Source organism: Papaver somniferum, chromosome 9 (assembly GCF_003573695.1).
Source record: "Papaver somniferum cultivar HN1 chromosome 9, ASM357369v1, whole genome shotgun sequence".
Classification (NCBI taxonomy): Eukaryota; Viridiplantae; Streptophyta; class Magnoliopsida; order Ranunculales; family Papaveraceae; genus Papaver; species Papaver somniferum.
Genome location: NC_039366.1, coordinates 37,870,689 through 37,885,785, shown reverse-complemented (window position 1 = coordinate 37,885,785; position 15,097 = coordinate 37,870,689). Strand labels below are relative to the sequence as shown.

At 37.7% G+C, this 15,097-nt stretch overlaps 2 protein-coding genes across 2 annotated transcripts; one reads left to right on the top strand and one right to left on the bottom strand.

Moving 5' to 3' along the window:
* Positions 1 to 425: 425 nt before the first annotated feature.
* LOC113309886 lies at positions 426 to 3,622 on the top strand. The gene is made up of 8 exons (XM_026558406.1): positions 426 to 540; positions 694 to 928; positions 1,036 to 1,136; positions 1,515 to 1,737; positions 1,968 to 2,257; positions 2,443 to 2,677; positions 2,787 to 3,001; positions 3,098 to 3,622. The coding sequence occupies exons 1-8, from the start codon at positions 481 to 483 to the stop codon at positions 3,479 to 3,481; spliced, it is 1,743 nt and encodes a 580-aa protein (XP_026414191.1). The 5' UTR covers positions 426 to 480; the 3' UTR covers positions 3,482 to 3,622.
* A 3,062-nt stretch (positions 3,623 to 6,684) lies between these two features.
* LOC113309887 (transcription initiation factor IIF subunit alpha-like) lies at positions 6,685 to 12,243 on the bottom strand. The gene is made up of 10 exons (XM_026558407.1): positions 12,148 to 12,243; positions 11,850 to 12,066; positions 11,554 to 11,712; positions 11,045 to 11,190; positions 10,482 to 10,852; positions 9,834 to 9,949; positions 8,722 to 8,868; positions 8,298 to 8,519; positions 7,998 to 8,177; positions 6,685 to 7,195 (listed from the first exon to the last, which is right to left on the bottom strand). Exons 2-10 carry the CDS (start codon positions 12,018 to 12,020, stop codon positions 7,097 to 7,099), a joined length of 1,611 nt encoding a protein of 536 aa, XP_026414192.1. The 5' UTR covers positions 12,021 to 12,066; positions 12,148 to 12,243; the 3' UTR covers positions 6,685 to 7,096.
* Positions 12,244 to 15,097: the final 2,854 nt, after the last annotated feature.

The window sequence follows — 15,097 nt, the reverse complement described above, 5'->3', positions numbered from 1 at the left end:
GTAGATGCAATAGAGAATCAAAAGGGTGATGAGAACATGACTACTGAAATCAAATCCATTGGTGGTAGTCAGAAGCAGCAAAAACACCTGCACGGAAAGAAGAGGGACAGACAGGATGACATGGGTGATGTTCAAACTTCCACCAAGAGGAGACCTCCAATTATAGATTATTCCGCCTCGTTGCGTCAGCATAAATGCACTGATGTCAATCTGTTTGAGGTCGCCGATTTGTTGAAATGTATCTCTAACATTCATCCAGTAGATCTGAGGTCTGAATTAGAAAAAGAAACAGGCATGTTTTGTAGGGACTGGCTGACTCACCAGCAAGATCCATCTATTGGCTACTTGGATATTTATTTGGATACTAGTTGTGACAGAGATATGGAGAAGATTTACGAATCGGAATTTTATGTCCAAGTTCAGGATCTGGTTAAGACGTTTGACAAGAAGACGGTGGAAGGACTCAAAAACTTCATTTACATGATGCCAATGACAACGGAGGTGTTCAACTATGAGATGAATTGGGCCGTGGTTGACAAGGTGAGCCTTCTCTTCTACTTGTTGTGGTCTTTCTTTGCTTATTTTAGCCGTGCATGTATCCTTCGCTCAATATCTAAGTTTTGCTCTTCTTTTTATTTCTCCCCAATCCCCCATTCTGCTGAATATGTTTTGGTTTACCTACTTCACCTACAGTATGCGCTGCACGAGAAAATGAGGCCATGGATTTCAAATATCGCAAGAAACTCATTAGATGAAGAGGCTGATGACCTTGCTTCTCAAATTCTGGAATCTTTGGATAATCATGGTTCTGCATCATCAGTTCTTAAATTAATTATGTCCTTCCGTTTGGTCAATGAGGTTGAGTCTGAAAGCTTGTTCAGGAACATGTGGGAAATGCTTTTCTCCAGCATCAAGTTTTTCGAGAAAAGTACGTCCTTGGATCCAGAACCTGCCCATAAATGAATATTTTCTATTATTTTTTCACTCTTTATCTAATGATATTCTTTTATACTCCCTTCCTTTGGTTTATTATAGTCGACAGGAGGAAGCCTTTGGGGGTCGAGATTTTCAATGACACACCTAAAACGAAAGAGGAGGTGCTCTCGCTTGAGATAAACTGGGTTATTTTTGACCAGGTGGGAGACTCATTCCTTTGCTAATTTTCAGTATTCTGTTTCACTAGCTCGTTGCATGCATCTTGTTAGCCTCTGTTAGTCCTGAAAACCTTGTTTTCTTGCATCCAATCATCCCGATTCAAAACAGCGAGAACTATTTGTTTCTTCATTTTTCAAGTTAATGGAATGAAACACTTTTATTAGGTTGTCCAGGAACAACTTGCGGCCCTTAAAACTCAGTAAGTTCAGGTTGCCTGGGCTTGATCCTCTGTTCTGTTGACCCAGGCTGTTCTTTTTCAATCTTGGTCTAAATTTGCATAACTACCCCATTTTTGTTTTTGTTCCGGTTCTTCCCTGATTACGTTTTCACGTTTCTCCCTCTTTGGGCATGATTTACAGTGTGACTTGCGTGAGACAATGAGACCGTGGATAAGAGAAGAAGTTATGAAGCTTCTTAAGAAGGAAAAGGCCAGTGTGGTTGATCAGGTAGTCGACAGCATCAAAAAACAAAACCGCCCATCTCGAATGCTGGAGGTGCTTGAACCCTCATGGGCTCATGCTGAAACGGTTGTCCGAATTCTATGGAGGACGCTGCTCATACTAGTGAAAATATTAGAGACAGGTAAAAAATGACCAAGGCATGACATTTCCTGATAATTGTTTTCCTTGTTACTTACCCTTTTTCAATCATTTGATGGTTTGTTGGTCATCACGTCAATGTCGTTTGTCTATTTGGAGAGAACTGTGCTTTAATAGGGGTTTCTTCATTTCTTCTATTTGCATCTTACTTGAATCTACTATTATCCATCTCTAAATCATTCATTTTCTCCTTTTTCGAAACTGGATGTGCAGCATTTCCCATATCCAGTATTAATCCAAACACCAAGTTGTCGAACGTGGAAGATATGCCAACTGTCAACAACTTGCGTCAGCAAGATCCAATCTGGGACTCCGAAGAACGTAGTGATCGTGTTGGAGATGTGATTAAAAGGAATAGATGCTACAGTTATCCATCATTTTGGCAGCAGAACAGAATGCTTTCCTTTGAGACGCTTTGTGAAGCAAACCGCTTAGGGAATGCAATTCCGAGGAATGTAGAGAGCTTCTCCTCTTTTGAGATTGATTGGGCTGTGTCTGACAGGGTGAGACTCTTACCCTGGTTGTATCCTTCGCCGCGTGCACTTTCTTTGCTGAGTTTTATACGAGCCGTAATGAAACTCCAGTAGCCTTTTTTTTTTCTTCTTCTCTGCACCCATGCCTGTTTTTCTAATACTCTGAAAGTATCTGATGACTTTTTACATTGCTTGCTTCTTTACTTCACCATCAGGAAGAGTTGCATAACAGATTGAGACCATGGATTTTCCGTGAGATTATGGAGTTTGTAAGGCCGGAAGAAGCAGCTACTAGTGTTGTTGACTCTATTGTGTTGGGAATCAAAGACCATGCTAATGCAGAAGATATTTTGGAGCTGGTCAGGCCTAGTTTGGGGGAAACATCTGCAACTTTTGTGCCAGACTTGTGGATGAAACTTATCTTTGCTATCCAGTTAGCAGGGACGACAGGTATATTCTTCCAACCTGATTCATTTATATCCTAGTGTTAGATCTGTATCCCGTTGGGCCGTTTCAAAATATAGTTTTACTCATTCTTTTGTTTCCTTGTCTTTACCAGGACTTGATCCCTTTCCGGATATAGTCAGAGAGAGGTTAGCCAGAGAAAAGGTGAAAATTTCACAGTATGGTGACAGGTTTGGTCGAAACCGTCATTTTATGATGGTATCCTTTGACTACGAGAACCTTCTGAAGCTCAAACAGATTAGTCAAGCAATGCCGAAAACGAAGGAGGAGCTTTTCTGTTGTGAGATTAAGTGGGATGTATATGAAAAGGTGAGCTAAAACTGAACATACATATATACGTAGTGAAGTTTAGAATGTGTGGTTCGTTAGCTTCCTTGACTTACTGGTTGTTTACTTTGGTGACAGCATGGGCTGCAGAAGAACATGCGGAAAGGGATATGGATAGAGACTTTGGAGCTCGTTCGGAAGAAACAAGAAGCTATGCCTGTCGATGAAGAAATCATGTGGAACATCTTCGATTATCATGTTTCAGCCTCACGGAGGGAGTTCAACGCGCAGGAAGAAGCTGTTCCAGTGTTTGAACAAATCATGTTGATGCTCCACAAAGATCGTGCTTGCCCGTCTAAAATGTTGGAGTATCTTGGACCCATATTAGGCAGTGGGTCTGAAAAGTTTGTGATGAGAATGTGGTATGCTGTTATCTGTGGTGTCAAGTTAGCTGAATCCCGTGTTGCAGAAAAGTGTGAAGGGGGAAGCCGTGTGTTACTACCCCGGGTAGACTGCCAATAATACCTTTGATGGATTTCCCCAAGTTGTTTGATTGGAGCCCCTAAACTTGGTTTTGAGTACTGTGGTTTAAGACTCCCTTCGTTTTACTGCATCTTTTTTAAGTTTGTTTTTTAATACACAACTCTTAACTAGTGGATGAAACTTATATATATATATATGTATATGGAATCCAATAGCGAACTGTTGTACCTTTGTGTCATTTGTTGATCAGTAGCGAACACAACAGGTGAGCATAGGACATAGATTGGTCAAGTCAGTGGATATAAAAGTTGGGTTACAACGATTTGCCTAAAACACTTATGTTAAAGATACCCATTGATGAGATTTGTATTATTGTGAATTTTGTTGCTTGTATCAAGGTGCAGTGCCGTCATGGGTGTTTGGTTGATGGTAAATTAAGCTTTAGAGGAGGATGAAAATCAGAGGGGTTATATGAAGAGGGTGTCCATGATGAATCATATGATGCTGATTCTGATGATGAGTTGGGTATTCATGATTATAGCTGCTGCATCACTTGAGAAGGCTTGATCTCTGACTTTTTTTTCTTTTTTTTTTCTTTGGGGATCTTTATTTTGTCAATAAGATTTCTATTTTTCGTATACTTTCTCTGTATGGGAGAAATGAGAGAGGAACCATACCTTGAGTTTTTTTTCTGCATCTTTTTGTTTGTATGTTCTCTGTGAAATTCCAAATGTGATTCGAGGGAAAATTGCCTTGGACTAATGTCAACTAGTTCTGTCTAGTCCAATGTTCTGCATCATCTCTTAATTTCACCAAACAACATTTGCAGGCGTCTGAAGTGTGTCTTAAGAGATTCCGATAAGAGAATGGAAACCCAGCCCGAAACTCGTATTCAGATGCTTACTCAGACAAACACATCCACGAAGATATTGACTAGTTCAGCCTTGTGATGTAAATCGCACAGTGACTTGTATTTGCTTTATAACTGACAATCTGGTGTTTCAAAATTTTGCTACATGGCTATGTATATGCTTCGTCTCTCAGCCTCACGCTGGCTAGTTGCCCGAAATTTGCTTTGTGTCCCAATACTGCATAGTGGTCGTCCCCTGATTCAAAAAATTTATTGGGACTACATTTTCTCCATGGCCCGAGACTGGCATCTTATTTGTGCTGTTTTCTTAGAGGATCCGCTGTTGGTGTTCATATATGCCATTGCTCCTTTTATGCTCAAGTCTCTTTGAAGTTGCATAGGTACAACATTTTGTGTGTTACTTTTCTCGGGTCATGATAGTTCTGTTGCATAGTGTAGACTCTTTAAAGGAGAAATCTGATAGGTTTAGACTCAGCTGAGCATTGGAAGAGCATAATGCACTATATTGGAAGTTATTGAGGTTTGAGAAATTAGATTATACAATTCATTTACATGATCTGCATTTCTGAACCCAAACTGAATCACCAGTAAGGCAACTTTAAGGGCTCAAAATCGGAATGTTATCTGAATTTTGGATAATTTCAGTACTTTTGACGGACTTGTGTGGACTCTCCCTGCATGTCATTTGGGGTTTAGGTTGTTCTCTGGGGTGCGGGGAATCTTTCATGAGAATGGTGCATAACATAAAACACGATGCAATTTATTGGGGTTTAGGCCATAGCTAACTTGTTGATGGTTGAGTTGATGATGCAATTTGGCTACTGCACTTGTATGCATACCTTGCATCCAAGAAGTCATATTTTGTTGGATCATCAAGGCCCAGGACTTCCAATTTCCATGTCCAAACATATAATAATCTACCTCAAACTTTCATAACTTTTCATCTTATACTTCTTCCTAAATCGTAAACTTTGATACTGAAGTGGATTAGAAGAAGAAGAATGATGAATGGGATTTCAGGTATTTTCGTGAACTTTGATACTTCTTTTCTTGTACATGATATTTTCGTGTTTGTTCATAACGATTTCAGGTATGTTTATGTGCTCTTCTCCATCTATCCTATATTTTGTTGTTGTTTTCAGTTTGTCATGGTTTTGTTCAAAACAAACAAACAGAAAACTTTTATAAATGGGATCCTAACAAAACCAATAATTTTGCCTATATAATGAAAACAGCCTGAGGCGATGGACTTAGTGTCAGAGAGAGCAGTGGTGGGTTTTGGCCTCAAGTACAACCATACTAATGGTGGACATAGTGTCGGAGAGAGCAGTGGTGAATTTGGCCACAAGTACAACCATAATTACAACAGCAAGATTACAGTTCACGGCAGCAACTGTAGCATTCAGAGCAGCAACAGTACTAGTACTGATAGTCCTAGATCTGGAAGCATCATGATCAACCAGCATAAGGGTACTGGTGCATTCAATTTATTTGTCACACTCACTGCAATTGTCCTTGTGATCTCTCTTAAGGTTTTCATTTCAGCTATCTGAGTTACTACAAGTGTGTAGGTTTATCTGGCATAAAAGGTGTTTAATTAGGTACATTTAGATGGGGTTGTCAGTTAATGGTTCAATATGCTGGTACTTAATAATCCAAAGATGATGGTCATATAACAATGTCTTTTTTGCGCTTTGATTTCTTAACTAGTTCTCCTGGTATCTTTTAAATCTGTAATCCTCAGTGCAGAGATCTCCCAGGGTTTTTCTACTTTATGTACTAATTTGTCTGCTTTCTTGTTTTGCTCCTCCTCAGGTTCTCATGCAACCACAAGAACATATTTTCCAAGGCATGTTCGTAAGTTCCCATTGATTTTTCCAGTAGAAGCAAAGAGATTGCAGGACCCGGACGAACTTTTTCTATTTTATCAAAAGCTCCGAACCTAACCATAAAAATTCACAATCTTTATTTTCATTTTCAGATTACCACAACTGACCCTTCTGGTTAGAATTGAACCTGAATGTTTTCCACGGAATATGTGAACAGGAGCAATCCAGGGTGTTTATAAATAATAGTAATTCAAAAAGACTAGATAATCAGAGGGTTGAGTATTGGAGATACTAGAGCTCTCGCCCGACAACAACTTGTAGGCAAACTTAACTGTGAAAAAAGACTAGATAAATTATCATTGGGAGTAAATGAATATGTTCACGAGTAATAATGCAGATAATAACTGAAACCAACCGAGACTCTCGTTACATTTTATATACTGTATTAATTTTTGTCAGTGATAGTCAGTGTACGGGTCAGGTACCAGACTCTGGCTTGGACTGGCAGTCTGGTACTAAGTGCAAGTTCCAGACAAAATCCAGATACGAAACCACACAAAACCCATATTTCCTTCGATTGGATTGATAAAAGAGAGTAGACTTCATACTCGTCTTTTGTTCATGCAAGGTTAAGGGGAACGAAAAGAAAGCTGATCTAAACCTAAATCAATCAGTCATATCAATTTTGACATATACAATGGCCTAAGCTTACAAGTATAAAACATCAGTAGGGTACTGCACATGTAAGAAATTTCAAGATTTTAGGCCCCAGCAATTTCAGGCCCTAGATATGGCCTAGCCTATCGGACGGCTTTGATAACAGCGACAAGAGCCGTATTCCTGTTTTGACTTGCAAATACTCAGGATCTCCATATCAGCAGAGATGCAATGAAACCCTTGATATTACAACCCAAGAAAGCCGTCAACGAATAAAAGCTTACAGGTAACCAAAAATTACTTATCCTTTAATACCACGTAGATGGCCCCATCGAACTTATCCATCCTTTTTACAATTGCAATTTGCTTCAAAATTGCACCGAAAGCATCTTTTTCCTGCGGCAATATATATCAACCAAGTTAAGAAAACGATCATAACCCACTTATTGGGGCAAAAAAGAAAACCAAACTGTAACATTTACCATAAACAGGTAACAATAAGCTTATTCTCTGTTCAGCAATTAGCCAATTTAAGAGACAAGGCCAGATATAGTCACATAGCCAAATTTTGGTTCACTAAACTTGTCATAGCTTATTCTCTGTTCTCTCCTCTCAATAGATCTTGAGAGATGGTCACATCTAAGAAAAAAAGGCAAATACCTAATCTATGGTAGTGGAGTATGTAAAGATACACACAATGACACCAAAATCCTAAGCGCGATTTTGGCTCACCAACTTGAAAGGTTGGTGTGCACACAACCAATCCAAGCCACTGGATTTATACATTCAAAGGATTGTGGGAACCACGGGTTTGTTGGAAAAAACCCACTGGCTAAACGGATTTATGGTGTTGCTAACCCTCTCTTTCAAGTGTCAACTAAATCACACATTCACACTTCAAAATTCAAATGCATCAACAGTTCATAAAGAGCTATTGTCTCGGTTATTAGGTGCTTTACTTGTAAATACGTTTATTAGATCAAACATTAAGGAAATACATGCTATTAACCACAAACAGGAGATTTATGTTCAATTAACCAGTGAAGTGTCCAGAGGCATGGTGGTGTTAATGATGAGTCTCTGTCGATATGGCAAAATCTAGAAAAGTGTCGTGTCCTAGTTAAACAAGTTAAATGTTATTTACAAACTTAAGTCCAAGCGAGCAAGATGGGCATTAAAAAAGTTTCCAACAGCGCACCTCTTTTGAATTCAGCCTTCCATCGAATTTCGCCACGAGCTCTCGTGTTGTTAATGGAGCACTTTGTACCAAGATAGCCCTGATTTCTTCCTCGGTAACACAGCCAGGAGATGGGTCAGCTGAAGCTTTGGCGGACGACAAAGCTGATGCAGACCCCTCTATTGCAGAAGACTTTGATTCCTGAACAATCAAAATAAAATTGTAATTGCCCAATAAAAAAGATGCTGGAAGTTGATGGCAATAAGATACAACAAATCAATCAGGTTTAGAGCCCTGTTTTAAGCAAAAACAAGAACTCACCATTTCCGTCTTCACCTTTTTCAAAGGTGCACTATTGGCAACTTTACCATCATCCCCAGATGATCTTTTATTTGACTTTGTAGATTTGGATGTAGTAGATTTGGTTCCACGAGTAGATCCTGAAGGCGCTGCTTTTGCAGGAGTTTCAACAGGTTCTTCTTTAGGTGTATCCTTCTTTTTTGGAGCCAATGCAGATGACATGCTCATATCATCATCCGCTTCCTGCAAATGAATCAAGGTAACCAGAAATAATTAGATAAACCAGCTTGGATTATCGGAGGAATGTAATCCGCTTTGTCTGCTACAATGCACAAATTTTCTCCCTTTAAAAAAGTTCAGGAGACAAAATGCCATCCAAAAACAGGATAGAATACATGCAGATTAAGTGAATTTCAGAAACCTGGGTGAAACAATATGAGCTTACATCGTCATCATCGTTGTCAGCTTTGGCATCTGAATCATTCATTCCAGCTGAACGTCCTAGCAGCTTTTTTAACTCCTTCCCAGATTTGCTCAGCCCACCACCCTCCACTTCATTGGCCTCATCATCATCATCATCATCATCATCATCCTGGAAGTATGTAAAACCGCATGAATTCTTGGAATTAGGATGAGTAAGTCCGAGTATATTCAGTTATTCCAAAATAACATAACTTGAATCCACTAACATCAATTTATTAACCCCTATGCAAAAGGATATCAATAGTTAACTAAAAAGCCAAAAATTGTTCATCCTAACGACATAAGTTTAGATCATAGAGGTATCCTGGCAAGGAACACTAATATAATATACATAATGCTACAAGTTTAGATAGATTTTCTTGTCATCTACTAGGTAGGAATATCCAAATGATGACATTCGTCACAACCTTTGCTTGCAAACACTCTTCCGAACGGGGGGATTTTGAAGCTGCTCACCTTACAAGCGCACTCCAAACCTAAGGTCAGACGAAATAAAACTGTACCAGATTCCCTTGAATATTAGTGACAAAACAATATCAGTTGACCTATACTTGCATAAATCCTTAAAAATTTAAAATCCTTGAAGCTGCTAGTTAGGACCTCGGAATCCTAAACCTAAATAACCATGCAATCCCCAAGGAGAAATTTTAATTAACTATGTCATCTCATGAATTTCTCTGAAGCAGACTAGAGTGTATTAGGCATTTCCCTAATTGACTGTCGGGAACATAGTGATTACCAGTTCACCACCTAGTTCATGCTTACAGTATGGTACTTCCAAAATCATCCATAGCACCAATCATGTAATGGGTTTATTCAACCTGAGCTCCTATGAGAATCTGGATCGACCGAAGTACAACCTACGTTGTGAAAGTAATAGACATTACAAACATTAGTTTTACCCAGCCCAAAATTATTTCCAGGCCGATAGATTTAACCATCTATGGGAATTCAGGGGGCAACTATTATTTGTTTTTAGAATTTCCAACAGGAAAGATGACGCTCTGAAAGAGTATTGAAGAGTAATGTACAATATGCCAAAGTGATTGCTGTAGGTATAAAATGGGGGTGAACCTGCTTGATTTCTGGGGGAGCAGGAACTTCTGGAGCCAAATCTTCTCGTTCCTCGGGGTCATTGCCAACAGCTTCATCATCATCAGTAAATATTTCTTCATGTTCCCAGTCATCGCCTATGAAGCATTAGCAAATTTCAGAAAAACACAAACTGAAAATTGAATTTTTATACTGCACGCACATGCTTAAAGTGACTTGATAAACATCTTAGCAGTCACCGATTCTTACAATTAGGTTTATGGACCGTTAATAACCACGTATTGGCCATCAAAGGTGTAAAATCTTAAGACTAAAAAACTGTAATGATCTCCAATTTGGGATGTTGAATTAATGAGTCCCGAAAAGCGTCAAGTGAGCCACAAACTACAGAGCATAATTAAAAATATTATGCGAACAGAACAGCTCAAAACAAAAGGAATACAGAAAAAGAAAACAGACTAAACTATTCTCTACATGCATATATGCTGACCCAGAGGTTCTGCCACATGAACTCTTGTAATCGACAAAAAGCATGACTCACTGAAAACAAGAACTACAACGTAAATAACACCTTATGTAACGTAGAAGACAACAGTTTGGGCACACCAAAATAAACCTATCTGGTACTAGGATAAGTAAGAACAAATGAAACGTCACAAAGAATCATACCCTTCTCAACATCATCGTCATCCATGTCAAGATCACCTCCACTTGGACCTTCTTCATCATCATCGCCATCTCTCTTATTGAGTCTGAGTCTATTTTTCCTTTGTGCTTCCTCTTCTTCATCCTCGTCCCCCTTATCCGAGACATTGCCTTCATCTTCATCATCATTTTCTTTTTTACGCCCTCCCCTAGATCCACCAGCCTGAGCCTCCTTCTCATCCTTCTCCTTTTCACCAAAAGCAGCTGCCCCACTATTTGCTATTTTCATCATCCATCTTTCATATCCCACAGAAGCATTTCTCCTTTTCTTTATCTTCTCTTCAGCTTCTTCCAAGGTTAGTTGCCTATACTGTGCAACTTTGTTAAAGTTGTACCTGCATAGGAAAATGAATGACAGATATAAAGGAGTTACAAAATATTCATACAAAAACAAGCAAACAAACAACATGAAACACGAGAAGACCAACTATCTTACAAATAGAAGTGCAAATTTGTAAAAGGAAGCAAGAAACCAGCAAAAAGTAGAAAGAGTGATCCATTTCATTATAGGATATCATTTAGCTTACCAGGAACCAGCAGGAATGGCAACAAACTCCTTCCCTTGCATCATTAACAGATAATAACTTGCACATTGTGCACCTTCAAGGTGTCCATGATACTGAAATTGGCCTGTCTCATCCTCCAAAAGCCAAGGTTTATTCTTGAACTTCTCCTGATCAATCTCAACAATACCCCGAATCAGTTGACATATTGTTTGAAACTTTGCATGCAAAAAAAATTGAAACAACAGTAAGCAAGAAAGATTTACCAAGTACTTAACCCCCAATCTATATCGATTTTTCATCATCAAGAAGTCAGCAAATTCTTAATATAGTTCAGCTCATTCAGAATTCCATTTCATTCTAATTTCAAATGGTAGTACAGCCAATCATTTCGATTTTCAAAACAGTACAAGGACCCCAAGTTCAAACAGATTATACCGAAAAATCTTATGTGGCATGATTTCAATCAGAAACCAAAAAACACTAATCAATAACACTAGCCCAAACACTAATAAAATAAAACAAGTATGTACCCGCAAGGTATCTGTAACTTGACGACCCACGAGTCCTTGCTTCCGAAGCGCCCATCTATTGTCAGCATTTTTCTTCTTAGAAAACACTGGGACTCCTGAAACAAATCTTCCTACAAAATAATTCTTCTCACTAGTAGAACATGCACGAACATTATACTCCTGCAAAATTCAAGGAAAAATAAAATAAAAATTCACTCTAAAATCCGAAGGCACATTACAGCATAAAATCGAACAAACCCTAGAAATTGAGTTTGATAGAATAAAAATACATGAAAAGTAAAATTGAACTAACTAACCCTAATCAAGCGAGTGATTTGAGTCCCGCAATTGAAACACTTAGCACGATTCTGAGTCATTCGTTTTCCACAGCTGTAGCAGAGTGTCATATGCTTACAATTGCTTCCGTAAAGATCAGAAGTTGATCCACAACCTCCACATGATGGCTTTAACTGCAAATCGAAAGACATGTTTTCTTGATCTTCTTCTTCTCTATTTTTCCTTACAAAACAAACCCTAAAAAAAAATCAGAACGGAGATTTTAATCCACATTTTTAATTAGGGTTTTGAAGATTTATCAATAGATTTGAAGTTTACCTCTCTTCAATAGATGTCGTTTCAGTTTTTTATACACGGAGATTTTGTTTGTTCGTCTTCCCTTTGCGAGAGGGAAAGATATTGGGGGGAGAAATCAAAACAAGGGAAGAGAATGAGGAAAAGAAAGAAACGGCGATATTTATAATATGTCCGAAACGCTTTCCATACCGCGACATCTGACTCTGACTTGTTAATTTATCGAGTCAAAATTTTAAGATGAGTCGGTCTCTCGCTTATCAAGCGGTAATGAACCCTTGTAAAGAAATATATCTAGAGAGTAGTAATTAAGTTGAACATCGAGGGTGTGAGACTTATAAGCTCATCAAGTAAAATTGCCATGAAAGATGCTCAACCTCAGTGGCTGGAGATCATGAGATCAAGGTTCAATGACACAACTAATTATTGGTGATTAAAATATGCACTATCAAGAGAACTACACTATATATCCCTTCCTATGGGGTATTGATGTGATAGTATGACCGCACGTGAAGATGACTTTTAATAAGTTTTAATGAGTTTTATTTCACTTTGAGATTGAAGTGGGGTGTAACAGTAACACTCTTGATATAATTCACCTATTTAAATGAGGAAGTGGGGTCGCTTCCAATGAGAATATGAGCAAATTCTCTAAAGCATTCACGAAACCAGGAAATTTGCTCATGGTCAAAATGAGCACAACCACACGAGCTTGGCAACAACCTTGGAGATATCATGTGTGGTTGTTATTATGAATTAATCAACGCAAGCAGTTCAAAACATCATGTTCATTGTCACAAGTAATTCCGGTAATCTCTCACTAAGCAAAGATTTAAGACCTCATGGACACCTCTAACTATAATGGTATTACTATTTTCTTTTAATCTTTCTATGCGATTTTTCGATTTCTAATGAAATTTAATTCATTTGCAGAAATTGAGTTTCATGTTGTCTTTATGGTTTTTGTATTATTGGATCTTAGGACCGGGTCACTAGCCTATTTCACTTTTGTTAACAAAACCTTTAGTCCAACGTATGGGAAACCAAAGATGAAAGCTTTATACACTAGTATGATTTTTGTAATCCATAATATGACCCTAGGGTCAACACGCTTTTGTGTGAGGGAGAAAAAGTTAGTATGGCTAGTATGATTTTAACTACCACACGATCCGCCAGTACGTTCGGTCAGGTCGGATCGTGGGAATGAGGTGTTAGTTTACCAAGATATATATATGTGTTTTCATGTTTTGTTGAAGTTCTCATTCACGTGGGGAATTTTTGAAAAAAAGCAATAAATAAAATTTATTTTTATAGCTTTTAAAATAATAATAACCTCTTGTTTTCTTTTGAGAATAAAAAACTTATTAGGCCGATATCGGGGACTTCCAATTCTTAAGTTGTTTGAAGAGACTATATAAATTTATTAATCCCATATCGGGGAATTCTCACTTCTTACATTATACTAATATATTAATAAACTAGTTATTCTTAACCTTCTTTTTTTTTAGGAAAAGAGGCAAAACCTCATATATTCATAAAATAACTGTTACAACGAGCCAACTCGGTTACAGGACTGACCATATCGGGGAATTCTCACTTCTTACATTATACTAATATATTAATAAACAAGTTTTTCTTAACCTTCTTTTTTTTTAGGAAAAGAGGCAAAGCCTCACATATTCATAAAATAACTGTTACAACGAGCCAACTCGGCTACAAGACTAACCAGAGGATTCAAAACAAACCTAGATTCAGCAAGCAGACAACTAACACAATCACACCAATTTAGAATATCGGTTGATAACCTATTTTTAAGAGAAGATCTACCAATCACATTCCGATTCATTAGTAACAAAGACTAGTTTAAATGGCATGATATGGATTAAAAGTATCATATCCAAATCAATAAACAAATCTGCATTCATAGATATGTTAGGATCCTAAGATCCAACCATTTTTCAAGGTTTTCTTCAAAGCTAAAGTAACACAGTTGATAATGGAGTAACATGATCCATAGATCCCTCCAATAATCACTGATTTTTCTAAACATACAAACGTACATGTAACACAAATAACCAAAATCGGTTATTCTAGGGCTGAATCGGGCTGGATCGGTTGGAGGCTTCATCGAACTCGGTCTTCTGAAATTATGTGATGTTGATGTCTTTGGTGTTCTTGTTGTTGCAGGTGTCTTATGAGGAGTTTTTGATGTTGCTGGTGTTATAGATCTCTTGATGTTGTTGTTTGTGTTCTTGATCATCTTCAAAACAACCTAACAAATCCCTAATAAAAACCCAAAAACAGGTTTGATCTAAAAAGTACAAAATAAAACAAACCCTAACTAAATATTTAGTGCTGAAACAAGAGAAAGAAGCAAATAGTAAAGCAATTTGAAGATCAACGAAGGATTATCTGCCCAGATCTCTCAATGGAGAGATCTGGGCAAGAGAAATTTCAGTGAGAGAAGATTTCTCTGATCGGGTGAGAAAGGAGAGAGGATAGAGAGGATGTTGAAAGAAGAGTCTATGAGATGATTTTATAGAGACCCAAAGAATAATTTTTTTTATTATTTTTCCTAAGTTGTTTGGGATTTTTCTTAAAGAGTTTTCTGAGTTTACTAACCAATTTTATTAGTAATATCATCAGAAAAGCCTACAACAATTTAAATTCAAAACCCTCAACAGGGTTTAACACAACATATATAAGTATAAAATAGATATATGATTGTAAATTCTTAAAATAAAAAACAAACAACCCTAATCTTACTCTCCCAGATAAGTCGAGTTAATATCAATCAATCCTGTTACTTGAACAGTTGAGTAACAGCTGGTTGACAGCGTTTTCTGACATGGGAACGACCTGGTGGAGAGAGAAATCTAATGCTACTAACACGTCACAATAATTAAAAAAACTAAAACTAAAAAACTAAAACTAAATTTTCGATCTTCTTTTGTTCTTTTTCTTCAGAAGATAA